Source organism: Sitodiplosis mosellana, unplaced genomic scaffold (genome assembly GCF_009176505.1).
Source record: "Sitodiplosis mosellana isolate CC-2019 unplaced genomic scaffold, AAFC_SMos_1.0 Smas_scaffold_6226, whole genome shotgun sequence".
NCBI lineage: Eukaryota > Metazoa > Arthropoda > Insecta > Diptera > Cecidomyiidae > Sitodiplosis > Sitodiplosis mosellana.
The window spans coordinates 681,242-707,826 of NW_022601467.1; the positions used below are offsets into that span (position 1 = coordinate 681,242).

Genomic DNA, 26,585 nt, shown 5'->3' on the forward strand with positions numbered 1-26,585 from the left:
ATTACTTTTGTTTTCTTTGATAAAATTAAAATGAATTATTTGGGTTTTGGCAGAGGTTGAAGGAAAATGCAAATTACATTTTGTACAACAATGAACAAACATATTATGGTTAGACTTTTTTCTGGTTAACAAAGGGCATCTTCTTTTGAATGGTTGCCAACGAGCAAAATGTGGGAAAATGAGATGGGCTAAAGTCATTGAATCGTATGGAAATGGTCTCATAACAGTTACAATAATAAAGAAAAACACTTCCTTAATGGCGCACAATATGTGCGCGTAGCGCCACAGTCGACGAACTCACTCTCTCGCACGCTCTATCTTTTTATCTCTTTATACTTCTGCCGCCTTGTATGCATGTCAAGTTATATAGTCTTAGTGCGAAGTGATGATTCGTTTTTTTCGTCATGAACCATTTTCATGCGCTTATTTCCTCTTCAATGATTGTGGGTGCAATAGATTTTCGGCAAATTTTGATTGCAATCGCCACCAAATTTTTACGACACAACACAGTGCTGAAGAGAAGAATGAAAAAAGCAGGGACACACACATTCGGTTCACTTTTAATATCGCCTATTGAATTGTAGCTCGTTTGCATGCTCATACGTCGTAACACTATGATCGACGGAGCGGGTGAGATGCGCCATAACGGTAATGTTTATTGCACATCATCATTTCATACGGGCTGCTTTTATGGAGCGTGATAGATGTAATGGATTTTTCGTTTGCTTCAATACCTTACGTTAAATACCTACATTTTATTGAGTTCTATTTGTCTTTCTTCACCGCATTACGCTCAAGTCATGAAGTGTCAAATGAAAATTACTCATGCACAACTGTATGACGCCAATCGAGAATCCAGCGCAGAGTGAGAGAGAGTGAAAAAACATAATAATACTATCGTTTGAATCGATATGCGCCTTGATTGTTTCAGAGAGAGAGAGAGAGAGAAGGAGAGAGAGCCGTTACTTCGGGGCGGAAGGTGGGGAGTTGATTCATATGTGTGCGCGTGCGAGAGAAAACATTATATTTTAAACACAACGCCGATTTTAATGATCGATACTTATCACACATGAACACAACCCTTAACACAATGTTTATGTCACATAAAAATGTCTCGCTTACTGCAAAATCAGGCAAAAAATTGTAATTTTATTTTCAACATTAAAAATTACACGCGAAATTAATCCTGCACAAATATGATAATTTTTGAAAAGAACTAATAAATGAAACATTTCATGTTTTTGTTCGAGCACACACACACATACAATGATTTAATCGCTGCACTAACGAATAAATAGCAACGAATGAAATGTTTTTTAAAAGCTGAACTCATGCCATACATATCATTTTGGGGAAAAATCAAAATCTGTGCACAGCAACAACAGCAACAACAGCAACAACAAGAATATTGAAAATGGCTATTATGAATGGGATGTGTTTGGAAAAAAAAAAATCCATCAGAACCCGTCCATTTGGATTCATTGCAGTTGGGAAAATATCAACAAGCGAAAATAAAATGAAACGGAAATTTATTGCGGTGGTACAAAGGAGTCTTGCTGGGAGAAAAAAATCTGCCAGCTACGGTCACTTTATATTTGATCAGAATGTAGACGAGATGCCGAGGCGGATATTAAACATATCGAATAAAATTTTATTTCAAAATGAGCTTATCTCGGCTTCAAATGATTGGTTTTGGATGCTTTGCATGAATGTTTCTTTGTTGCGTGCTGCTTTGTGATTTGACACCATATTTCCCTGTATCATTTTTCCTTTGTGTATTATTTTAAAACAAAAACCGTGCAGTTCTGTGTATTCCACTGGAAATGGACGTGGTGTACATTATACAATGTGCTTCGCTTTTGGCATAGTCGGATTCAGTTTTCCTCTTTGATTCGCATATGCATTTCAAATGGATGGCGGAGAAATAGAAAGAAAATCCAAAGCTTTTTTTAATCGCCCATTGTAAAAAATTCACATTGATCGTGATGCTAACCAATTCACAGACGGGTTGGTGTCTACATGTGTGTGTGTGTGTGTGGGTTTGTTTATGAAATGCTGGCCGTACGAAACCTGAAGCAGACAAGCACACGCTGAATGGTTCAAGTGAAAAACGTCATTTTACCGTCTGCATTTTATTGATGCCAGTTTTCATTGAAAGTGAATTGTTTTAATACTGGAATACGAATGATGTATAAGATCCAGTTTTCACATTGGGAGCGTTATCGGTTTTTCTTAACCGATGCCAGTTTTAGTTGTTGTCTGTTTGTGTTTCATTTTTTTAAAATGAAAAGCTACTGCGAATACTCTATAATTTTCTTGCGCGTACATCTGTGTTGTCACCTGATGTTATTTACCAGAAATGTCATTTTCATTTGGTTCCCGTTGTGTGCCGATCGCAATGGGACTGTTGTTTGTCTGCCATTACGTTCTGTGTGTCTAACTCTGTATGAAGCCAGCCTTCTCCGATATCCGTTTCCGGTTTTCACCACATATCACCGGATATCCAATGGCACACACACACACACACAGTCCCATATTTATCTACTTATGTGTTTCGTACCCTTGCAGTCTTTATCTCTTTCGCTCTTCTATTTGAGAACCAGTCAATTTTATTTTTTGAAGAAGACAAAAACAAAAACACGGCTGCATGTTGTGGCGCCAGATTTGTCTGAAGTACTACTTCAATACGATTTAATTTTTCATTTGGGTTTTTTTTTCACGTTTTCATCAACCAGCGATTGTTTATTCGTTTGTTTCTCATAAAAAGTGATTTTTCGATAAAAACTTATAAATGGATTTTGCTTTGTGATCAGTTGATGTCTTTTATTGCATTCAATTTATTTATTAACCGATTCAATGGCATTGATGTTTTATATTATGACCAAACGTAATAAGCACTGTTCAAAATCTTCGTCCAAAAAATATCAATGAAAAATTTCTGTGCAAAACTCAGGCATTCATTCGTTGCTGTAGTTGTGCATGATTTTATCGATTTCTCGAACAAATTCATAGTCATTCGTTTCGAAATATAGCGTATCAATGCACCGTGAAGATGAATGTATTTAATCGGTGCGAATCAGAAAAAAAAAATATTTCTCCACATATTGGCACTAAGTATTATGGCCGATGCGCGTATACATTTTGTTTATTAGACTGCGATAAATGCACTCAAGAGAACACAAAAAATACATTTCCATTTTGACTGATTCCGTATTAATTTTCGCTGTATGTGCACTGTTACATTGCCTTTCTTCATCTGCTATCGTCCTTTTTTGACATCTCGTTTGTTCTTCATTCGTCCAAGTGCATCGCTCGCTCCTCATCGCGCCACAAACCAACACGACTTGCATATGTTGTTCTGGTGCTGTTACGTACGTTTGCCAGCCAGCCAAACTGATCCAGCCAATCAAAATATCGACGAAAACAATCAAATTAAATTGTATGTTTTGAAGCGTAAAACAGAAAAAAAGAAGAAGAAATTGTTGTTTTCATTCTTGCTTATCGTTGTTGTTTCATTAGCGTTATTTTTACGCTGGCCGTTGTTTCGCCGTTGTATTGCGAATTGTTTCTCTTTCTCACACACACACATTCCCTCGCTCACTCTCTCACGCGCTACGTTTGACTGTAATTTCCTTTGGAATTATTTGCTTTGAGCTGTTCGTTACAAGATGAAAGTCCATATGAAATGAAATAATAACACAAGAACGAAAAACGCCAGCAACAACAACATCGACCATGCCTTAAATGCCATTTTAAACGATGATCGAGTTGTTGTTGCTGGCGTTGTAGATGTGTTGTGTGTCGTTTTTTTTTTCTCTCGTATTTTTTCATTTTTGTTTTCCTTTCTGGTTCTGCTTTGCCAAAGTTATACTCTGTAGATATTTAATATCCGTTTAAGGTGTGGCTATTTCATTGGATTTTAGCGAGCGAGAGTAGAAAAAAAACTAAACAGCGAATTATTCATGTTCACTTGCACACATAGACGCATCACATAGGATTATAATCATGCAGGAGTAATAGGAAAAAAATCAAACGAACAAAAATTACAGAAAAAAATACAATATAATTTTTTTTCTCATTCTACTGCTGCTGCTGCTGCTGCTGCAAATAATAACATATGATTATTATGATGTGGTAGCTTTCGTATGTTCGCGCTAAGTTTGGAATCAGAACTGGCTGTGTGCTGCAGAAGTGCAACGTGTAGCTGAAATTGAAGCTGTTTCGCTCCGCATGTTTTATTCGACTTGCAATGCACCATGATCAGCAGCAATACTAAATAAAGACGAGGTGATAAGAACGTGAATTGGAATGCAATCGGTAATGATATTGCACTGAAGCTCACACACTCACAACAAACACATCCACACACACACACACACTCTTTTTCTCTCTCCAGCCATTACGACCGTGTTTGTATATACATCCTATAATTTTGTGTTTAACGTAAATACAGATTCCACTCACTTAATTACATATTATTTCCCACTTTAGTTTCTTTTCGCTGTGGTTGCCTGGTTGCCATTTCAGTTTTCCCCTTTTGTGTATCGTTTCAATGCTATTATTTTTGTCTGTTTTTTTTTTCGTTGTTGTTTAACGATTCACCAATGCCATCGGCCTTTAGCTTGTACCAATCAGCCGATTGGTTTCATTTACAGTACACTCGCTCACTGGCCCACTATTATTGTTATTATCATCACCCGAAATTAGCAATTGCAGGTTACTCAAACGTTCATAATTCCATGTTTCTTTCATTTTATGGCTCTTTGCTTCGGCTTTTTCTTTGCTTTTTTCTCTTCTGCTCTAATGCCTTTGCGAATGTGAAAGGGCGATGATAAAAGTCGTCTTTTATAAAATGAAATCAAATTGTTTCGACATTGCGAAAGTGTATTTCAAAGAAACGAAAAATCGAAGGAAAAGAGAGAAGTGAGATGGGAGGTGCACGAAGTAAACGCGGTGCCAACACAATGAAAATGGCACGTTTCGCAAAGACAAATTGCGACAATAGATATTTTATTGTGATATCAACAGTTCAAAATTATTTAGTCTGTTTTTTTTGTACACATAGTCAATTTCGATTTGTATTGTGGTTGGTTTTTTGTTTCTTAGCATGCATTTGATGAATGAATAAATTCGCACCGAATGAAAGCGCCTCTGAAGCGATGCGCGATATGCAATTTGATTTTTTGACGAACACATGTCCATCAAATATGAACAAATTGTAATTTAAAATCACTTTAACCGGTGAAATTACGGATGGCCCATTCACAGAATTCACCGAGCAATAATAATAATACAACTTAAATTGCCACGACACGACAACTATTACGGCATCACTTGATTCGCAAGAGAATTTCCGATGTAAAATCATTCATGAAAAATATCACATTATTTGGTGTGCGCAACGCGCGACTGCATTATTCTAGAAATTTGACAACAAAATTGAGATAATTAAATATAATGCTAAAACATTGCAACCGATTCCGACCAATTTTGAGGGCAAATCTATTTTGTTTGCGTTTAGAATTGCAATAATAATTCAACGGCTAATTTGCTGTTCATATTCACATAATGCAGATGATTTTTAATATATATTTATTCATTTATTTTTTATTCGGTTTATAAATAGCGCTGGAATGGAAACAGCATTAGTATTTTAAGCGTAATCGATAGATTTCAAAGTCATTAATTTCAAATGCCATGTAAAAAAGTAGAACAACCATTTCCATGCATTAATTTCGAAATTGAAGCCAATGCGATGAAATGTGTGTTGATAGAGAATTCTTCTGGACATTAATATGTTCAGCTTAAAAATGACAAATTATCGAGTTGGTTGCGGTGAAAGAGAGCGTTAAATGAACATTCTCATTTGTGTTTGAACGATGAAATAATTTGTTCTTTTGTCTTCAGATAGTATTACGCAGCCGTTCTTATTCACAGATAATTTGTCATGAACGGAAAAATTGGCCATTGTCTTTTATTTTGCTAGCTAGATGTTATGGTCACGTGAACGCTTGCTCACGTTTACTTGAGAATTTATATAAAGAAGAAGAAGATGAAATAATATGTTCAATATTGAGACGGAAATGTTCTGCTGTGTATGAAATTTGAAGCTGGCATAGCTTTGAATCATCAAGAGAATCAAACGAACAAAAAATGCTCCAAAGATATGAATAGTCTTCACATTGCACTGCCTACACAAAACTCAATCAAAAACGGTATGAAATGAAAGAAAAAAACGAAATTGAAAAGAGTAAAAAGACAGCAAAAAAATACACAAGAATAAAGACCATAACAAAATTGCACGAAAATCAAGTAAGAAGCATGAGGAGAAGATAACACAATGAAATGGAAAAGATCGAAAATGAAATCGCCATGTAATCAAACGAACAGGAATTCGATATGTGAGTTCAAATACATATTTTGTTGTTGTTCGTTCTTTCTGCAGATTTTGCGCGCATTGGCTTAAATACGAATGCGCTGTGCGCACAACGTATTCGAATCATAGCGTCAATTTTGCAATATCTGTTATCCTCAACGATGCACACGAGTTATTTATGAATGCACACCAATGAATTTCCCAATAGAAACAGATAAAACTGACTACATGCTTAAGTAATATTCACCCGAAAAATAAGAAATGCAAATTGGTTTTTTCTCTCTCTCTCTCTCTCGCGCTCTCTTATATGCACTATGCGCTTCATTTTTGCCCATATCACGGGGCACATATTAGCTGCCGATATCAAGAGTTTCACAAATTATACGACACATGTATGTCTGCGGGATATCATGAAATAAATGCTTCGAAATAAAATTAGTTCCAACGCAATTACTGCATTTCAATAAATTGTTCCGTCGATAATTTATTGATAAATATTCTTGTTGATTGTTATTCGGTTTGCTTCAATTTCATTCGATGTATTCTCTCTCTCTCTCTCTCTCTCTCTCTCTCTTGGCTGGTCTTTTTTTCTGCTCTGGAATTGTTCCATCCAACAGAATTCGTCTGAGAATCGAGCGGCAAAATTTATTTTGGGGCCGGTTCTATAAGCTCTTGGTCTGTCGGTTAAGACAATTGCGCCCTATGTCTTGGCAATGTAATAGGGAGCTTGAGCATTCTTGAAGAGTGTAGAATTCAACTGAAAACCGAATCAAAATGGCTAGAGATCTGTCGATCATCGGCGATTTGTGGTTCAAAATTATTGTTTAAATGAGCATATGGCATTTCATTGGGAATTCTCTCAATTTGCAAGGGCTTTGTTCGGCATTCGCATTTATCATAAGCTCATCAAATGTCGGATCCGATTGTGCAACCAATGAGCGACAAACAGCATAAGAAATGTCTAAAGGCGTGTCTCTAACCTCATTAATATACCATTTTGAATTAATATTATGTTGTCCGTTTACTCGACTGGCTTTTCTCTACTCGCATTTCAATTTCGCTGAACGTTTTTGTTTTCGTTCTTGCTTCTGCCGCTGCACATTCAAGTTTTTTTTTTCTTCCTGCGCCCGCTTCATTGTTATTTACTCGCAAAGGCAAGATGAATGTTTCAAAAAGGACAAACAACGAACCAAACATGCAAAACAGTGGAAACTTAAATCGTGGAAATAACCGGGCGACATGACAAAATCAGCAACGGCAGCACTGACCAAAATGTAAAGACTGGCGAGTAAACATGCAATTACATTTACACGTTTATACTTGCACATTCGCTGTTCGTCTCTGGTTCTTGGTTACATTCTAGCATTCTTCTGCCGTGTTTCCATTCGTTGCACTACGCTTAATTCTTTCATTTTTCTTTTTCTTTCCTTTTTTTTCATTTTCTCTCTTTCTTTTCACTTCTCTTCACGTGTCACCTCGTCTCATCGTACTTCGTCTACTTCTTCTTCGTGGTCGTCGTCATCGTCATTGTCGTCGACGTGTTTGTGTCGGTTCGGTTTGGTTAGTTTCGGTTTTTCTCCATTTTTCGCCATCGTGTATGTGAGGCGAAACGGAGCAGAAACTATTCGCGTGTTCAGTTGTCGGGTATCAATTTGCACGTAAACGAATCGCGTTAGGTCAGCCTATGCCCATGCATAAATTGGTATTTAGCACACACAGAGAGAGCGAATGCAATTCCTCTATTTCATTTTTTGTTCGCTTTCCACACCGCGAAGACGAATGGTATGGCTAATGATTGGTGCAGTACATATTATGTATGCCATTTCGCTACGAGAAACAGCGTCTCATTTGGTGAAAACATTGTTCAATTGGCTCAAACTGCGCACACACAACCATTTCAGTCGATGTGTGATACGTACATGAATAATTGCGTGCCTATTTGATGATGGCCGCATGACAAATAAAGTATGAACCCATCGTAGTTTGTGAAGAAAGACGACTATAGTCTGGCTACGATGACGACGTCGACGGAAGGACCGAACAGCAATAATTTTTCAACGGCAATACATTTTCGAATGCAACAAAAACAGCACAGCCAGTGTTTGTGCAACTCATGTGGCTGTGGTCGCGATTCGCGTAGCGTGCAATGGAATTATAATTATTACCTCAACAAAACAAATTATGCACACCAACCGATTCTCTGATCCAAATCGACTGAATAAAGAAGAAAAAAAAAACAACGAACACAATAACTTATCAAAATCATAACGTTTAACTCATATTTCTCCGTGCTCGCCACATTACGCACGTCATAACTACTTAAATGTAATCGCATCGAATGTGTATTCCATCTGTGTTTGTAATGCAACCATTCGACATTCTCGTACAATGAAACCAAAAACCGTAATGCTAAAAATGAAACGAATATTTTTTTTTCACCAAAAAAGGTCAATTTAAATTATTATTCAACTTTTTTTTCTTCATAAACTCGACATAGTAGCACTTTAGGTTTCGACTTTGGTTGTCGTCGCGTGAGTGGCAAATTTTCTAACTACATCTCTATAGAATTTAAAAATGATATCGCTGGCATGTCGACATTTTATCACTGCATCATTATATTGACCGATGGTGAATCGACCGGTTGTGTGAACGGCAACGATATTTCGATGAACACTTTCGAAAACAAATGTTAGGCTTGCCACCGCATGCTCGGAAACCAATTGATCTGGATCCAGTACTAGTTCGTTGTCGCTGGTGATAACACAATGAACACCGCCCAGAAGCGATTTCATCGATAGTCCACTGTTCAATAGGGCCAAACATGAAGCGTTCACGGTACAAGCAATCAACTAGAAATGGAATAGTTTGAAAGTATTCGTTTTTTAATATGGAAAAAGTTAAATTGCATATTTGACATTTGCTTACTCCGCCGGCATTTTCCATTTCATGAATCTGCAGGAATATCGATGATCTTGGATACAAAACGGTGAGAAGAGCTGACTCGCATGTGTCTCGGACGATCTTTTCGCGCAATTTGTCCACGATGCTTGGTAAGCCAGACTTTGAACGGTAATATACCTCCACATGGGCCTTATCAATTTGAAGATTATGCAATTTCACTTCAATGGGTCCACTTACAGTTGCCGTTACAGCCGTGTCTCCTAAAACAAATGAAAAAAATTATCATAAATTGGGTGGGCCACAAAATTTACATGAAAAATCATTTTTACCTTGTGTTAGCATAGCCGAACCATCAGATCGTGTGTTTGCATTCAGTCGGCAATGCATTGGCCGTAGCACAACATCATTATATTCGGATGGCATGGTATCTATTTCCATCGTCATTTTCAGTGTTTCTCTGTTAAAAAAAAAACTCTAATTTCACCGCATATAAAACAAAAATTCTATAGATCAGGTAAATAAAGCATGTTTACTGACTCTGAAGTGTCAATTGTGAAACTTCAAAAATTCACTGCGAATTGGCGCGGCGAATCAACATTACCGCCACAATGGAAAGCTCCGGAACTTTGCTAGCATTTTTTTTATGGAAATTAAACAACGCCATCCGGTGTACAATAACCGAAACTATACGGCAGTCGGTTGACAGTCAAACATGAATTGACATTTCAGTACACACAATCGCGTAAAACAACAAAGAGCTTCTACTCAAACAGCGGATTTCGCAGAAAAGTCAAAACTATTGCACCACAATAATCCATTTAAATACAGCTGTACAAAAGTTAACAAAATTCAATTGACGAATCATTTTCAAAATCATCTGTTTGCATTGGGTTTTTGGTTAGTTAAAAATGAGCACACGAAAACGCAGCCGTAGATTAGTTGAAAGTGATTTAGCAAATACGCAACAGATCCAATCGAAAAAAGTTCCCAGAAAAAATCAAACAACACATACAGATACGGACACTGTCGATGCAGGTTGGTTGGCTGTTTTTTTTTGTCCTTTTTGTTGGCATTTATGTTGAACATGACAATGATGTTGTTACTGCTGTTGCTGTTTTCATTGTCGTTGTTGTTCTAATGATCCGTTAATTTTGTTCCGCACTCGGCAGATGAACACAAAATTGATTCGAACGGTGAAACAATGAATGCCGAAGAAAATGGCTTAGCAACAGGCTCAACGGAAAGAGCAAACGATGATTCGACCGAATTTAATCAAAATTCAAGTGAGTAACCACACAATTTCTTCAGATATTTTTTTTTTCCAAAATGATTAAGATGATAGTTGTTGGGCAATGAGCGGACCAATCAAAACAGTGTGAATAACTAATGGTTTTCATTTGACGGCAACAGCGCTTAGACTAAACACAAATCAAATGGATACACATAGTTTTCCTTGTAGATGTGATCGAAACTATTTATTTTCTAATCATTGGCTGATTGTCTGCGGCTTATAAATTGCAACGTCAAACTTTTGATATGGCATTTGATGCAATATTTATCTATATCAGTTTCTATCATAGTTTCGTTGTCGAACAATCGAAGTAGCACTACAAAATCAAAAAGATATGAAGTAGGGGAAGTTTGCTTGTTCTATAATCACGAAAAAAATAACAAATTGAGTTGATGAAAATGAAGAGCAACTGTTGCGATAGAGTAAACAATTAAAACATAGACATAACATAACCGCAAATAGCACATTCCATGTTTGACACTCACTTTTGTACAACCAATTGGATGTTCAGCAGTAAACATTTATACAGCAGTTAAACGTAGAGAAAATGACATTGTATTTACTTGTTTTTATCTATACTTTTAAACAGATCCGGGCGATGATTCATCCGAAGACACAGAAACGGACAACATACTGCGAGAAGCGGATGTTTTGATGGCCGAAATTGCGGAATTTCGGCGTGATTATTATGCGAATGAAAGTAAGATTATTGTCACATCATTTTTCGACGTACGTCGTTCTAATGTAGTCTTGATTGTATTGTAGGCCAGAACGATAGCCAAGCCACAATAATCATCTCCGAGACACCAGATGCTGTGCATCCAACGAATGCATCAACAAATGACGCAAACAATGCAACCACATCAGGACAAAACAGTGGTGCCAGAGCTAGTGCCAATAATAGCCACACAAACAATCCAAGCGATGGTAAGAATCGCCATAAAAACATATTAAATAACATTAGCAACTAAACGGCTCACCACTCAAATTGAATTCTGATTCGATTACAGACAGTGTTGTACTCATTGAAGACATGAACAGTTCTGCAGTTCGGCCAATAGTCAAAGACGATGACGAAGACGTGATTTTCGTGACTGAATCCCGTGGATCACAACAGTTTCGAACGATTGCAACAATTGATTTGTGCGACACTCCAGACACTTCATTCACACGGTCAAAAGATACTGGACAATCAACATCAACGGTAGCGGCGGCGTCGACAGCACCGTCGAATTCGGCGAACGAACTGTCACCAAAACGTCCAGGAACGATAAAATGCCCAATTTGCTTGGAAACATTCGGATTTGACAAAGTTCTCTCGACGATGTGCGGTCATTTGTACTGTGAACCATGCATCAAGAATGTGATTAAAATACGCAAGAAGTGCCCCATGTGAGTATTCCTATATTGAACACGATATTACAACTATTTGCATTGTGAACAATTGATTTTATAACCGTTTTTCTTCCTGATGGCAGAATTCCAATCATCAATCAATATTTTACGTGAATTCAATCAAAACACTGAATTTAATTAAAAATACAAAATCGTTTTATGGTTTTTCAGGTGCAACCGTGGTCTGAAACCAAATCAGGTGCATCGAATTTTCCTTGATACATAAACGCACATCAAGCACCAAATGAGCAAACGACACGTTTATATTAAGTGAATGTCACAAATATTATCTGAAATTAAAACAAAAAAAAAACATCTGTTGAAAATAAATAATAAGTTTTGTATTCCGAACCTTTTCAGTATTAAAGAATTTAATTAAATAAAATAAGTACGATAGATGGCCTATAAATGCGACTGCCGTTTCTATTTTGGAGCGATTTCCCATTCCACCGAATTTTTATAGAAATTTGAAATAAAAAAATTAAATATTAAGCTACAGAGGTTTGAAAATATCTCATCAACTTTTCTGAAATAAATTCCAGAACAAATGTTATTTTCTGCTTCAAGAAACGAATCTCTCTGCACCACCAAACATTTTGTGAATGTGTTGATTAATTTCAAATGTTTGATGATGAATGTTAACCGAAAAATACGGCGAAATAAATTTTTTTTTCAAGAAGACCAACAACTCAAAACAATAACAAAATGAATATTTCATAAATCGGTTGTGTCAAAAAATAAATTGGAATAAAACTACAGTTTTGATTTGTTAAAGTTTTTTTACAGTATTTTCATCATCAGTACAAATTATATATTAGAAATTAACCATGGATTTTTGTTTTAAATAAGTACTTTTGCTGCTTGCAAATGAAACGACTGACAGTCAGTTGCTTGTCTATTTCTAGCCAGACGACTAATTTCGGAAATTTTCGCTAAACAGTAACTAACAGGTGACTATTCTTATTTTTATTCTTATTCTTTATTGTTTTCAATAATTAATTAATTAAATGATCAAATAATCAAAATTCAATAAAATGATCAAAGCATGTTCAGAACAAAGAAAAATAAAGAAATTACTTTAGGTAGAGATCAATTTTTAAATACAAACAATTATACTATTGATACTATTAACATACTATGAAGTCAACTACAGTCCAATCACCCTCAAATCCTCAATGCTTAATTGAATAATGCATAGATGCATTTTTTGTCGTTTCAAAAAATGGTTCAACTTCGAGTTAATAGTTTTTCTCCTGGCAAACCAATTAAATACATACAAGAATATGCTTTGAAACTTTTCTATCTCGTCAAAGAATGCGATCTACATTTAAATGGCTTCGCACGATTCAATTTCTTTGTAATTTTTGTGTGGAAATCGCAAGTAAATCATAATGAGCTAATGATTTGAATGTGGAAATTTGAACATATGAATGAAATATAAATCTTATTTACAAATTATGCCAAAAAGAAATTTATTTATTTAATGTTGGAAAAGGCACTTAGATAAGTGTTTCATGTCGCTATACGAGATCTCGTTGCCTTAATTCTAATATTAAATTTATCCTTGAATTTTTGATAATATTTTCCCATGAACTTTTATACACATCTCTTTAATAAATTAAAGTATTCTAACAGAATGTGCAAACGTTCTGTTTAGAAGTGAGATTCAATTTGCCACTAATTACCAAGCAAAATACAATTCAAGAAAATGCAATAGTTTGTTCTCAATCATAATCTTACAATGGAAACATGACAAAAACTTAAGTTGATTGAAATTCGTTTTGGTTTTCTTCTTCGTGCTGCTTCTTCATTCAGATGAGCCACGGCGGTGGAGCTGGTTTTGCATCAAAATCAGCTTTCGCGAAGAACATGTCCAATCGATTGTTACGCATTTTTCCTCTTGCTGCACCGCATAACGGGTCAACATCTTTGTTGGTACTTTCATCAGCCAGAAGCAGTGTAGTTTTTCGGTATGATAGCCGATCTGTTGGGACCAATTTGAAAACCTTGCCTTCAGATTCATCAGGTCCACTTGTATTTGGCTCATTACTGTTATTGTTGTTAACATTGGTTTTCGAAGAAGATGGATTCTCAACGTCCATGCTAGCTTCATTTGTGGTTTCTGCGTTGTTTCTGGAACTTTCAGTGTGAACAGTAATTAATGGAGTCAATTTCCCACTGCAGTCGTTACCTAATCAAAGGTAGAATCACAAAAGCAAAAATAGAAATATTGAGAAATAACGAAAAGCAATGACAAAGTTATAAAAATCTAATGGTGATGCAGTCATTACATATGAAGTCTTTGTTTGTATCAGTCGGACGACATCCATCGTGAATACCCTTTTCTCCACAGTAACGGCACTTGTGCAAACGCCATTCGCCACGCGCACTATGTTGTCGTCCATTAGGACAGAGACAATTTCTGGCGTCGCATTGGTTGTAAACAAACAATAATGAATGGTATGCATCTTTCGATAGTTCCCAATCTGAAAAAAAAATATCAAAAACATTGGTATCGAATAATTTTTTAATGAAATGTCAGTCCAAATTAAAATCAATTTTCCTCACCTGCATCCTTATCTGGGCAGAAAATGCCACGTTGTGCGAGAAACTGTCTGTACTCGTTGTTATCAGTATCGGAATCGTTTCCACAACATGGACATTTTGTCAAATAGCCAGCTGCTCTTGCATGCTTCTGTATACATGTTCGGTGGAAAAAGCCTTGATTGCAGCATGATGGAATGCTTGTTATTGGATTGTACGGACCCATGGGTTCTTTGCAAATTTGACACAACCAACAATCACCATGGATTGTATTTTTCTCTTTGATATCAACATGATAATGACAATACGAATGAAATTGACCTTCAAATTGGAACAAACAGTTGTTCTCTGTTCCACACTTTACATGGAAATAACGTGTACATTTTTTATACTTGCATCTGACTGTTGCAGACTTCTTTTTGCAGAGATAGCATTGGGTTTTTTTATGTAAATTCACTAAGTCTCGAATGTCAGTAACCAAGAATCCATCGATACCTTCATTGTCTTCGCCTAAAGAATAACAAATTCATACAAATCCATTACAATTTTACCACAAAATTAATTGCGTATCAAATACACGTTTGGAATAGTTAACCTCAAAACTGTACCTCGTTGGACTGCATTCGTTGATAACAACTGAAAATGTTCGACAAAATATGTTATTATTCCAGATATGATTTTCAATGGATAAAAAAAAAAACTTTACATACCGCACAAAACAGATGAATAGTACAGTCTTCTGATGTCTTCCATTCACCCAAGTCCAAATCATTTCCATCGCTAAATTTACAAATCTCGCACACTTTTTGCGATGTCGCCATTTCGTTTTGCTCCAATCTGCATCCAGTTCTTGAGTTTACAATCTAACGGTTCCATTTGATCATTATGTTCGGTGTTGATTTGGCTGACTGCGTGTATCTTGTGTTCTGTTCAAACACATCGTTTGACAGTTGACAGCTGGAATTTCGTCATTGCAAAAATGAAACAGTGGAAATCGTATATATGTGTGTATATTAAGTGTGCAGCAAATGAGATGCTTCAGATGTACAATAAAGCTGTTGCCTTTGCATATTCGTCAATTGCGTTTAGACCATTCCATTCGATGAAATCTTAATTTTTCGTTAAATTTCCAGATTTATAAATCCGCAAAATTTACCTTTATAATGTAAAGTTTAGCCATTTTTTCATGCAAAATCGACAATTACTAGATCAAATAATTAAAAAATTAGACAAAAAAAAAAGTTAAATTTTGAGGATTTTCGTTAAATGACTTGGAGTCAAAATGCTTATTTTTCATTGCTGATTTAGACTTTGTCGGCTATTATTTATTGACTTTCTGTTTATACATGCCAGTCGTAATTGATTTTATATGAATTAATTAACAAAAAAACAAACATTTTAAATTAAAATATGTACCTATCATTCAAATGTTAAATACTGAATTTAATCAAATGCACACCACTTAAAATGAGCATTGGTCACTCGATAGTCAGCAAAAAGATCGAAATTAATCGACTGGCTACTTCAAGTCAAATTATTTGCACTTATTCGACTCGCATAGTAGGCATTTGGTTGTTATTGTTGTTGCTATTGAAGTCAAATTTTCCGTAAAAAGTTCAATTGGTTCTGCAAGACAGACACTTGTAGTGAGGACTTCGTCTGCCCTTTATCAATTCTGTCTGATCAACATCTCTCTCTTTTTTTTACAGCGTACTTTGTAATATAGATCGATAACGATTTTGAGATAATCGCAAAATATCAAACAATTGATTTCATTACCGAGATAAAACTTAGCGTATGCGCCGGTTTGACCGACATTTAGAGGCTTCTTTTCATACGGTGCGTGTCATTCAAAGTTAACGTGGTCAGCAGAGCATCAGTGCAATTAGGCAAATTCTGATACAAATAAAGAAATTGAATAAATAATTCCAACGCAATAAAATGGCTGAGATAAATGAAAATGCAAAAAGTAGTGATTATCAACTGGATGTGGTTGATCCTCATTGTGTTGCCGAAAATCCAGTGAAGGTGACTTTTCACGAGATCACTTCGGCGTCGTATCTCATCAAATCGGGAATTGAATACACTCCATGCACGGTAAATAGATAAAAAAAAAATGGTGGATCAATGATATTTCAGATATAGATATGAACCAAGTATTTCTAAAATATTTGCCAGAAATCGAGGTCGACATACAACGGCATGGATTTATATCTGAAGAAAGATCTACTTCAATATACGGGCAGGTAAGAAGTGAAAATTGATGTAAAAAAACTAGATGCAGCAAATAGTATGTGTTTTGTTCATATGTGCGAACGACTTGAGTTTGAAGGGTCGAAGCCATAAACCTAGTGCGTGTTCACTTGAAAAACAAATTTTTTTTTACTCGAATGCAATTTTTAAATAGAGCACTAGTTTGGACAGTTAATTGGTCTCGGTACAATTTCATCAATAGAAGTTAACATCGATTTCCATTTGATTTATTGATTGATAAACTTATTTCTTGAATACAATTGGCACACATTGTATTGGCACTGTTATGAAAGGCGTGTGTCTCTCTTTCTCTCTCCCTATTTGCGAAGTAGCGCTAAAAATTAAAAAGTTCACTATATTTTTTTTGTAGTTTTAAAGAACGTGGTGCGCGATATGCATTGTTGAAATTAAGTGAAGAAGAAAGAAGGACTGGAGTCATTTCGGCCTCTTTGGGCAATCATGCACAAGGGCTGAGTTATCATGCGTTCAAACTTGGTATCCCGTGCACAGTAGTAATGCCGGTCACTGCTCCAATTATGAAGATTCAAAGATGTCGCAGTTTCAATGCGGAAGTTCTTGTTCAAGTATGTGTTCCGCGTTAAAATGGGATTCAAGACTAGAACGATTGCTTAATGTTACTCTTGATTTGTAGGGTGCGACTATGGCGGAGGCTAGAGGTCTAGCATTGCGATTGGCAAAAGACCGTGGTCTCACTTACATCAATGGCTACGATCATCCTAATATTATTGCTGGTCAAGGGACAATCGGTTTGTTGTTATCCATTTTTATAAAATCTGTCGAATATTTCTATTCATCAAATTTTTTTCTTAAATTTTAGGTCTAGAAATCTGTGAACAAGTTCCGTTTCCAGATGTCGTAGTCATACCGGTTGGTGGAGGTGGTTTAATTGCTGGCGTTGCCACGGCCATAAAAGCAATGAGCCCATCAACCAAGATCATCGTATGTCTCATTATCACCGAAATCTAATTGCAACAAACATCAATTTGATTTTTGATTGAAACATTTTGTCAAATTCCAGGGTGTTGAATCGGAAAAATGTCCGAGTTTTTCAAAAGCAATGGAACAAGGGGAACCAGTCGCAGTAAAAATTGAACCAACTTTAGCGGACGGTTTGGCATAATAATCAAACAATGAACGATTGTATTGGTCGATTACACTTATCGTTTACAAATTACAGGTTTGGCCGTTCCAATGGTTGGTTATAATGCTTTCAAAACGGCCGCCCCATTGATGGACAAAATGGTTGTTGTAAAAGAAGAATGGATTGCATTGGCTATTCTACGCTTGGTTGAACAAGAAAAGAGTAATTTTATCTAATTAAAAACAATTGCGGCACACAATTTATTTATGCATTGATTGTTTCACATATTTCAGTGGTTGTCGAAGGAGCTGGCGCTTGTGGATTGGCCGCCATAATGGCTGGTCAGTTGAATGAATTCAAAAATAAAAAGTATTTGGAAAAAAAAAAACCATCGAATAATTTAATGCATTCAAATTCGTACGAAATGATAACGCACAATTTCTCAATTTAGAGTGGTTTTACTTTTGTGTGGTGGGAACATTGATACGACTACATTTGGACGATGTTTAGAACGAGGCTTAGCAAGCGAAGGACGTCTTCTTAGGTTTGGCAACTTTCTCCATTCAAACTAAAAATGGATTGACACAATACACGCATACATAAGATTTTGTTTTTATTTGAATTGTTCAACCGTAGGTTTAACGTTACGTTGGATGATGGCCCAGGTGGAATAGCTCAATTGTGTCGAATCTTAGCCGATATTGGTGTGACTATCAAAGACATAATGCATGAACGTGCATGGCTGAGAGACATCTACAGCGTTGAGGTAATACGATTTCATGTTCACTGATGCTGAGAACGGTTATTTCGGAGATTTTATGACATTTTATTGCAGGTTAAAGTTGTGTGTGAAACACGCGATTGGGAACATGCCCAAGAACTACGTGGGGTTTTACTCGAAAACTACCGTGATGTTGTCTTCAATGATATCCCATTGGCTTTGTCGAGTGAAATGTAAATGTAAATGAAATGTATTGGTAAAATTGCAACACAGCAATAAGATCAACTTTTTACGTCACCAATTTCAAATTACTCTTAGTAACTAATCCGCCTGATGGATTGATATGCATATGCCATAAAAAAGTATTTTGTAGAATAAATAAAAGCTTAACCTTGATTTCTACTGGAAGAGATAAACAAGTCATATGAGAGAGAAAGAGAATAATCGAAATAAACCGTTGGGCAACTTACCTTGAATTAATTAGTTAATAATAACACGCATTGATAACGAACCGAACAACTGTCACCGATCTTTTTTTTTTTTAATTTCATACCCTCTCCTAGCAATTTATTTAGCAGCCGCCGTTTGAATCGATTCACAGCAATATTTGATTTTTGTCTCTACTAATGGTAGCATTTCATATGTGTGGCACAGAAGGCACACGTGTGCATTTAGTTTGATCAATCGCTGTTGATAAAATGCTGGTCCATAATTAACTGTTTACATTTTGATGGCACTGTGTCCATTAGCCAGTTCAATTTATAACTTGGTCAGCGCCATGACATATGTGAATAGGAAGAAACTGAATTTGAAAATAAAACGCATTCTCTTGTGTGCACATTTATCTGAAGCGGCGAACGTCTTCTTCGCGCGATTATGTGGTTATTGAAATCGAAATCCAGATGACCTCCAAGCACAAGCATAAATACGTATGTGTATGCGAGTGCGATGAATGGATTGCCGTTTAACATTTTCATGTGTTACGGCACTTTACGCGCGCCGCACAAACAATCGAATGAATGAGGTGGCTGGTGTCGATTTCAAGAGCTTATATATATGCCCATATTCACACATATACAATCGACCGAATATACTCATTTTCCCACTGGTTTGCATTGTGTTAAACATCGAAACAGAAGACTGACCAAACTCGATCATTGTTTGATGCCACGCTGTGTGTGTATGTGTTTTTTGATTTTTTTGTTGTTCCACGCTCATTTTGCATCGTGAGTAGTAAAAATACTAAGACGGATGGACGGAATGTGTCGCATGTAAACCGTGTCACACATTTATGTTATTGTTATTGCTAGTGCAACACTCAAAGCGATCGCATCACACAATTCGTGGCTCCTCCGTCTATCAAAGATACAACTAATCATGGTGGCGATAACAAGTGGCCAAAAATCGAAAACAAATCAGTTACAAACAATATAATGAGTGATTCGATTTGAACAACAAATTTCAAATTTTATTTGTGTGTAAACATTTGAAAACGTACAAAGTTGGAAGCAGAAACAGAAAAACAACTGAGAAAAAAACAAAACTATATAAACTAAATGTTGAAAATGCAAATCTTTCTCAAAGTGTTTTGTATATTAGTTGCTATTAATGGCAATGGAATTTGTGGTAGCGATAACGTTCAAAAAGAACTCACGATACGATCCATCGAAGGGAATTCAAAATCAAGTGATCAGCCGTTTAGAGTCAATCTAACGTGTAAGTAGCAAACAATCGAACGTTTATACGATCGCTTTCGGCTTCGCTATTTAGGTTACATAGATGATGAAGAGTTCTCCTTAATTGTGATTACTAAAGTCATTATAATTTTTTTTTTCGTATCTCGATTGTGATGAATTAAAGCATCGCAGACATTTTTTTTTTTTGGAAATGATGTTCAACCAGTTTGGTATTGCGATAAATGCGAATATAAAATTTTGTACAAACAAAAAAAGGAATTATATAACAAATTATTGACCGGTCACTACTGCCAAAACAAATTCAAAAGCCAAAGTGTGTATGTGTGTGTGTGTGTGTTAGTGTGTGTTCATGTGGATGAAAAAAACTTGAACAAAGCACTTCATTTGAATTTAATCGATATTTGAATGCTCGTACTTTTTTTATACCATCCGAACTACTATTACTGTTTACATAAACCGTTTTCGCAGGTTTGTTGAAGGTAATTCATTTTGCAATCCCCTCGAAGAAGTTGCAATTGATGAGCATTTATTCATTCATCATAATGTGCACATTCTCATTTAATTAAATCGATGGGATGTAAATAGAACAACAACCGCATCTCTCTCTCTCCCTATACATGGGCCTGTATGCATTGAATCTTGACATTTTTCATAAATTATAAAGAATTATGCGCTCATACGCATTATTGTTATTGCGGTTCCTAGGCACCATTCGTTCATATGTGCCAAAAGGTCAGCGGAGAAAAAAAAAACGAAATAAGAGAGTGTGCGTATCAGAGATAGAGAGAGGTAAATAATGTGGGACTGAAACAATAACTGATCACTGGCTTGCTTAAATGAGTTTTACACCTTATTTCAATTCAAATTTTGAATACTCATAATCGATGTGAAAATAGAGATGAATAGAAACAAAAATCCGTGTTTGAAAAAAGACCGACAAATAAAGCTTCGCCGACTATCGTTTTATATCATTGAATGCTTTGGATCAACCGTAGAAAAACCACGAGTTCAAAAATGCAGTTTAGGCGGTGTCGGGAGGTCGATATGCACATGGTCAATTCTTTCACAACAATCCACGACCGGTTAAACGTGTTAAGGTCTAGATTTTTGTTCTAAGATGACAAGGTGATACTTTTGACAGAAATTCAATTTTTTTGCATTTTTTTTTTTACATGAACTACTTTTTATTTTTATTTTTGGAAGTGAAAAAATTTACATTCGACTGCGCACTTGGTGCAAGGTCATGTGAAAGTGATATGCAAGCCCACCGCCGAACATGTGTATGCTATGACGTTATTCTGAATGAAATGCTCATTGGGCCTATTGATATAGTACATGGAATTTAAACATATAGATTTGACCGTTCAACCCTTTTACCCCGGCATCACTACAATACTCTTTTAATTGCTTTATTAAAAAAACAAAAGAGGCCAACGATTTTCACGGGTCACGCTTGGAATGAAAGAAAAATGAGTTGAATTTAACTTATGTGCTGTCTGTTTGTGATTACTTGATAGCATTGACGATTTATGTACCGTTGCAATGGATCACGCAATAGACAGTTCATCGCCATTATAATACATTTAAATATTGGATACGCTTAGCGCTACTGCTCCTCTCTAAAGCATTCTCTAAATGCAGTTAAATCTCCTGAACCGAATGAAAAGTAACACGTATATCGCAGAGCTACCAAATGCACTTGTTACCCACATCATAATTTATGTATTTAGGACAGTCGATTGGTCTTTGAATTGGTCAATCCCAAATGACTTTTTGTAATATAAATATAAACATATATACTAGCTCTTTTTTCTTCTTTCGCTTTTGCTATTTCAAATCATATTTATTTGTATAAATCTCTATTTCAATCTCTTATATCGTTTTTATCACAAACAGTCTTCTTTTCTATAATAATTTTAGCTTTTTTAAATTATTATGAACTAGCATTGAACGTTTTACCAATCGATACGAAGGCAGTTTTAGAAGATAAGTCATCAAATGATGCAAATGTTAAAGTGATTGGCGATGTCATTGAATCGCAAACATCGAAAAATATACAGGCAGCAGGTAAATTGACGACAACATCAAGTCCAAAACTTCGAAAGGAAAAAAGTGATCCGTATGAATGTCCAAACACATCGGAATTCTCATTTTTTCCGCATTATTGCTCAAGACATGCGAATTGCCTATCCATCGGCAAAGAATATCGATGCTGTCGCCAGTTCAATAGCAAACGATGTGTCAAAGGTGTACCGAAGCCATTGAAAGAGCAACGCCATGAACGTAATTGGAGTTTCATTGTTTTTTTTTTTTCTCAATTTTCATGATATTTGATTTGTATTGTTCGCATTGTAAACCGCGTTGATGTTTATTTTTTTTTTAGCAATTCTCGGCCTTATTCCACGAAAATGTCCGAAAGAACCACTGGCTGAACTCTTCTGGGAATTGAAGACGTGCAACACGGACCATGATTGTTGGCCTCGAATTTGCTGTCCTGATGGAACAAATAAATATTGCAGATCTGCGCGTCCAGAATTGGAAAATGTTCCCGTTGGAAAGCAGTTGGCATATCGTGAGGCTTTATTTTCATTTTTTTTATTTCTAAATTGAATATATGGTTAGAGTGATCTAAAAAAAAATTGAATTGAATTTTAGCCATCGATATGTTGTCCAGCTATTTGAAATGTACACCGGCACCCCCAACGGCCTACGATCTACATCCGAAACCATGCAACAACACATTAGATTGTTTTCGTGAGGCTTTATTTCCTTTTTTATTTTCTTCTATTGAATATCGATAGAGCGATCTAATGGTGAATCTATTTTTAGCCAACGTATGTTGTCAAGAAGAAGGGAGAAAATATTGTCGTCCTCCAAAAAAATCACTACTAGCATTTATCACCAATTTTGCCCAGGTTTGATAACGACATTGAATTTTGAATGAAAAAAAAAAAGAAATAGTTGGATAGCATCTGATTAATTTTATCTATTTTTAGCGCTTCAATACCGGCGTTGTACGACAGTGGACCGACAACATTGTGTTCAACCGATAAGAAAAGAAATCCGTATCATTTGTCTCACGCGTGCATCAAGTCAAAAACGGAACCAATCTCTCTAAGAGATACATGTGATATAATTTTTTAGATCGGCATTGTTTTTTTTTCTTCTGTGGAATTTCATTTGATAAATTGCTAAGGTGAATTTTTTCTATTGTGAAAATGTTAAATCGTAAGCATTAGTGACTGTAGTGCCAGGAATCCATTATTGTTTTAGGGACATGAAATGTTATTGTTCTATTGAAAACGAAATAAATGTAACAGTTCCATTTGTAATAATGTCTTTTTCTTCTAGAATCGAATCACCTAAATCACCTGGCTAACTGCTTTGCAGTGAAGACTTTATATTGAAGCAATCGCAAAATTTGCAAACTAGATCAAATTTGTGTATTTTTTATGCACGTATGCACGTATTTGTTATGCATTCAAGTGTGGATTGGTGCTTAATTTGAATTTCCATTGACATTTAAGTCAAGAGATGGCATTTACACCATTGAAAAATCATACATGTGCTGCCACTGATTTCATAGCGTCATTTTTGTAAAATTGACAGCAATACCTCATAAATGAAATATTTTATAAACGAAGCGAACAAAACGTACAACTCACATTTCTATTTTTGTTTTTCATTCGCTTTTTCGAAAAAATCATGCAAATAAATGAACAAACCATTCAAAATAAGACAAATATCCAAATCTTAGAATAAACAATTATTGCGGAAACAAGAAATTTGGAACCAAATAAAATAATTAAATTGAAAAATATTTGAGATTGTTTGTGTGCTTGTGCGTGTGCGTGTGCATCGAAATATAGTGAAGAAGACAATAGAGAGTGCAATAGAAGAAGAAGAAGAAGAAGTCGAAGACAATGAGACGAAGAAAATTCATGATCATTTTACCGGTTCAGATTATCGGTAAGTGTTACACCAAGAACATCCAAAATGAGTGACGACGAACAAAAAGAGAAAAAATGTGATTCACTTGAATAATTTTTTCGATTTTAAGTTAATATTTAATTAATTTTTTCGGTTTTTTTCAACAGTTCCATATGATTTGCGAGACCGAAGTGAGCGAAAAAATTACAATGACTCGGAATCGACAGATTTTGATGATGAATTCAACGATGGTTCAAACCAATCACCGCCTAGGACCGCAGAAACGATCAAATCAGTTGAAACGATCAAAATAGTCAAAACTAAGGAACAGGACGATGTCTCAGTGGGTTCATCGAACAGTCCAACACCAGTGTCGAGGTTATATGAGGTATGTGTTGTTTATTTCAAATCTATTGTGATTGAAATATTCTTAAGACATAAACTTGACAACTGCATCGATTTTAGGAACATTGCTACTCGAATGTCTCACATACACAGGTTCGAAATATCGTTGATGTTAATAATGCACGTTCCAAAAACCGAGAAAGTCCCGAAAATATTCCAAGTTGTTCACATCATGTATGTAAAACGTTTAGTTCATTGTGATTGAAACATTCTTGTGACATTTTCTTGAAAACTATATTGAATTAACGATAATTGGCTACATCACAATTTCTTGATGCAGAATTCGATTCTCCAGACTGGTTTACCTTCAAGCTCATCGAGCAACACAATTTCACAGCATGAAAATATCGAAACAAGAGATGATTCCATGCAGCCTTTGGCGAATTCATCACCTCAGCTGACGATTGATGTACCAACTTGTTCATATCATGTATGTAAAACGTTTAGTTCATTGTGATTGAAACATTCTTGTGACATTTTCTTGAAAACTATATTGATAACTATTATGTGACCTTTTTAGGAAGACACACGCGCAAATTTCAACTCAGAACTCCAATCGACAACGATTTCAAGTTCATCGAGCAGCACGTCTTCTCCAAATGAAAATACCAAAACCAGAAAACGAAAAAAAATGAGATATGAGATTGAAAAAATGAAAGAAGAGTGGAATATCGAAAAACAGCGAAAGGAATTCGATCACGAGCAATGGATGGCCAAATCAAGAGAGAATCATGAACAGGAAATGGCCAGAATGGATAGGGAGCACGAACAAAAGATGGCCAGAATGGCGAAAAAGCATGAGCAAGAAATGCAAAAAAAAGAAAAAAAAAGAAAAGAATAAATACAAACTAAAATGTCAGAAATATGATAAAAGAAATCAGAACAAGTGAGCCAATTCAAAAATTTAAAAAGAAAATGTTATAGAAATTCCTTCAATATTCCGAACAAAATAATAAAATATCGTATGATTTTTCCTTTAAAATAAATTTGTATAATAAAGATAACAACTCAGAGAAATAATTTGACTTTTTCTTATGGACGTTGATCGAACACAAATTTCAAACAGACAACTTTTAATAGAAAACAATGAAAAATCTAAACAACAAACACTTTTAATTGAATTCTTTATTTAATGGTATGCATTCTTAATGTATTTCAATTTGATTTTGTTTATCATTTCTAACTTAAAATGAGTAAAGGCGACCACCAGAGTCGTGATGTTGCATAAAGTAAAGAGAAAAATCGAGTAAGAAAAAACGTTTTGGATAATTTTGGATCATCTTTGTACTCGTTTTTGCCAAGAACATGAAGGCCAACCATGATGACGCGATCCAATGTTTTGAGAAAAGCTTCGCTACCTTGAACCAAGAGGACGTGGAACGCTTTGAAGACGGCTTTGTTTTCGTGAAAGTCTTTGTGAAGTGGAATTTTCTGTGGGCCAATGCACCGCAAATGTTATCAAGTACACCTTCTTCTTTCTCAACCGCAACGATTTGCGACAATGCCTGCAACACTTGTGGAAATTGTGCGTATGCCTTTTCTCCGCTGAACAGTACCAATTCACCCAAATCGAAAACAGCGTTCTGACGTACTTCTTCGTATTCATCTTGAACGCCGGCCAAATAAAGCGGTAACAATGAATCGAACCAGTTGGCTGTGCATTGTTGAAGAGCCGAGAAACATTCAGACAATGTGCCGTATACTAAACTGCGTTCACTGTTCAAATCTTCATTGCTACGGGATTTTTCCAATTTTTCCAAAAGCAATGGTAACCCATATGTTTTCTGTGCGGTGGAACGAAGCCCGCCGCATTGCACAGGCGAGATAGTGCACACAGCATTAGCGAGAGCAGTACAGCACACTGTACTAATCTCGCTCTAACACACACTGCAATACGTACGTACGTAGAAACCTAGAGCGCAGAGCGCAAATACACACAAACTCACTTATACGCATGTTACAACGACTGA

The 26,585-nt window shown here is 35.8% G+C and overlaps 6 protein-coding genes across 9 annotated transcripts; 4 read left to right on the forward strand and 2 right to left on the reverse strand.

Moving 5' to 3' along the window:
- Nucleotides 1-8,812: 8,812 nt before the first annotated feature.
- LOC129579014 (exosome complex component RRP46) lies at nt 8,813-9,838 on the reverse strand. Its single transcript, XM_055468475.1, has 3 exons — nt 9,607-9,838; nt 9,302-9,537; nt 8,813-9,225 (listed from the first exon to the last, which is right to left on the reverse strand). The coding sequence occupies exons 1-3, from the start codon at nt 9,719-9,721 to the stop codon at nt 8,881-8,883; spliced, it is 696 nt and encodes a 231-aa protein (XP_055324450.1). The 5' UTR covers nt 9,722-9,838; the 3' UTR covers nt 8,813-8,880.
- A 157-nt stretch (nt 9,839-9,995) lies between these two features.
- Nucleotides 9,996-12,372, forward strand: LOC129579013 (uncharacterized). 2 transcript variants are annotated; one of them, XM_055468474.1, is made up of 7 exons: nt 9,996-10,312; nt 10,447-10,560; nt 11,158-11,268; nt 11,334-11,495; nt 11,579-11,592; nt 11,704-11,960; nt 12,135-12,372. In XM_055468474.1, exons 1-7 carry the CDS (start codon nt 10,186-10,188, stop codon nt 12,187-12,189), a joined length of 840 nt encoding a protein of 279 aa, XP_055324449.1. In that variant the 5' UTR covers nt 9,996-10,185; the 3' UTR covers nt 12,190-12,372. The 2 variants fall into 2 exon arrangements, with proteins under 2 accessions (XP_055324449.1, XP_055324448.1); XM_055468473.1 differs by having other exon boundaries at nt 9,998-10,312; nt 11,579-11,960.
- A 350-nt stretch (nt 12,373-12,722) lies between these two features.
- Nucleotides 12,723-15,953, reverse strand: LOC129579012 (PHD finger protein 7-like). 2 transcript variants are annotated; one of them, XM_055468472.1, is made up of 6 exons: nt 15,664-15,953; nt 15,218-15,464; nt 15,116-15,143; nt 14,532-15,017; nt 14,255-14,449; nt 12,723-14,154 (listed from the first exon to the last, which is right to left on the reverse strand). In XM_055468472.1, the coding sequence occupies exons 2-6, from the start codon at nt 15,326-15,328 to the stop codon at nt 13,775-13,777; spliced, it is 1,200 nt and encodes a 399-aa protein (XP_055324447.1). In that variant the 5' UTR covers nt 15,329-15,464; nt 15,664-15,953; the 3' UTR covers nt 12,723-13,774. The 2 variants fall into 2 exon arrangements, with proteins under 2 accessions (XP_055324447.1, XP_055324446.1); XM_055468471.1 differs by having other exon boundaries at nt 15,218-15,953.
- LOC129579011 (L-threonine ammonia-lyase) lies at nt 15,548-19,096 on the forward strand. The gene is made up of 12 exons (XM_055468470.1): nt 15,548-15,672; nt 16,217-16,604; nt 16,686-16,753; nt 17,131-17,344; nt 17,413-17,527; nt 17,599-17,720; nt 17,800-17,890; nt 17,959-18,084; nt 18,156-18,231; nt 18,314-18,406; nt 18,499-18,628; nt 18,698-19,096. The coding sequence occupies exons 2-12, from the start codon at nt 16,449-16,451 to the stop codon at nt 18,818-18,820; spliced, it is 1,314 nt and encodes a 437-aa protein (XP_055324445.1). The 5' UTR covers nt 15,548-15,672; nt 16,217-16,448; the 3' UTR covers nt 18,821-19,096.
- A 749-nt stretch (nt 19,097-19,845) lies between these two features.
- On the forward strand, nt 19,846-23,613 carry LOC129579016 (uncharacterized). Of its 2 annotated transcripts, none has more exons than XM_055468476.1 (6): nt 19,846-20,299; nt 22,201-22,563; nt 22,664-22,852; nt 22,936-23,034; nt 23,110-23,195; nt 23,277-23,613. In XM_055468476.1, exons 1-6 carry the CDS (start codon nt 20,140-20,142, stop codon nt 23,331-23,333), a joined length of 954 nt encoding a protein of 317 aa, XP_055324451.1. In that variant the 5' UTR covers nt 19,846-20,139; the 3' UTR covers nt 23,334-23,613. The 2 variants fall into 2 exon arrangements, with proteins under 2 accessions (XP_055324451.1, XP_055324452.1); XM_055468477.1 differs by having other exon boundaries at nt 22,225-22,563; nt 23,277-23,609.
- A 280-nt stretch (nt 23,614-23,893) lies between these two features.
- Nucleotides 23,894-25,632, forward strand: LOC129579017 (probable serine/threonine-protein kinase DDB_G0280133). The gene is made up of 5 exons (XM_055468478.1): nt 23,894-24,249; nt 24,378-24,598; nt 24,676-24,789; nt 24,896-25,045; nt 25,136-25,632. Exons 1-5 carry the CDS (start codon nt 24,204-24,206, stop codon nt 25,454-25,456), a joined length of 852 nt encoding a protein of 283 aa, XP_055324453.1. The 5' UTR covers nt 23,894-24,203; the 3' UTR covers nt 25,457-25,632.
- The last annotated feature ends 953 nt before the right edge of the window (nt 25,633-26,585 follow it).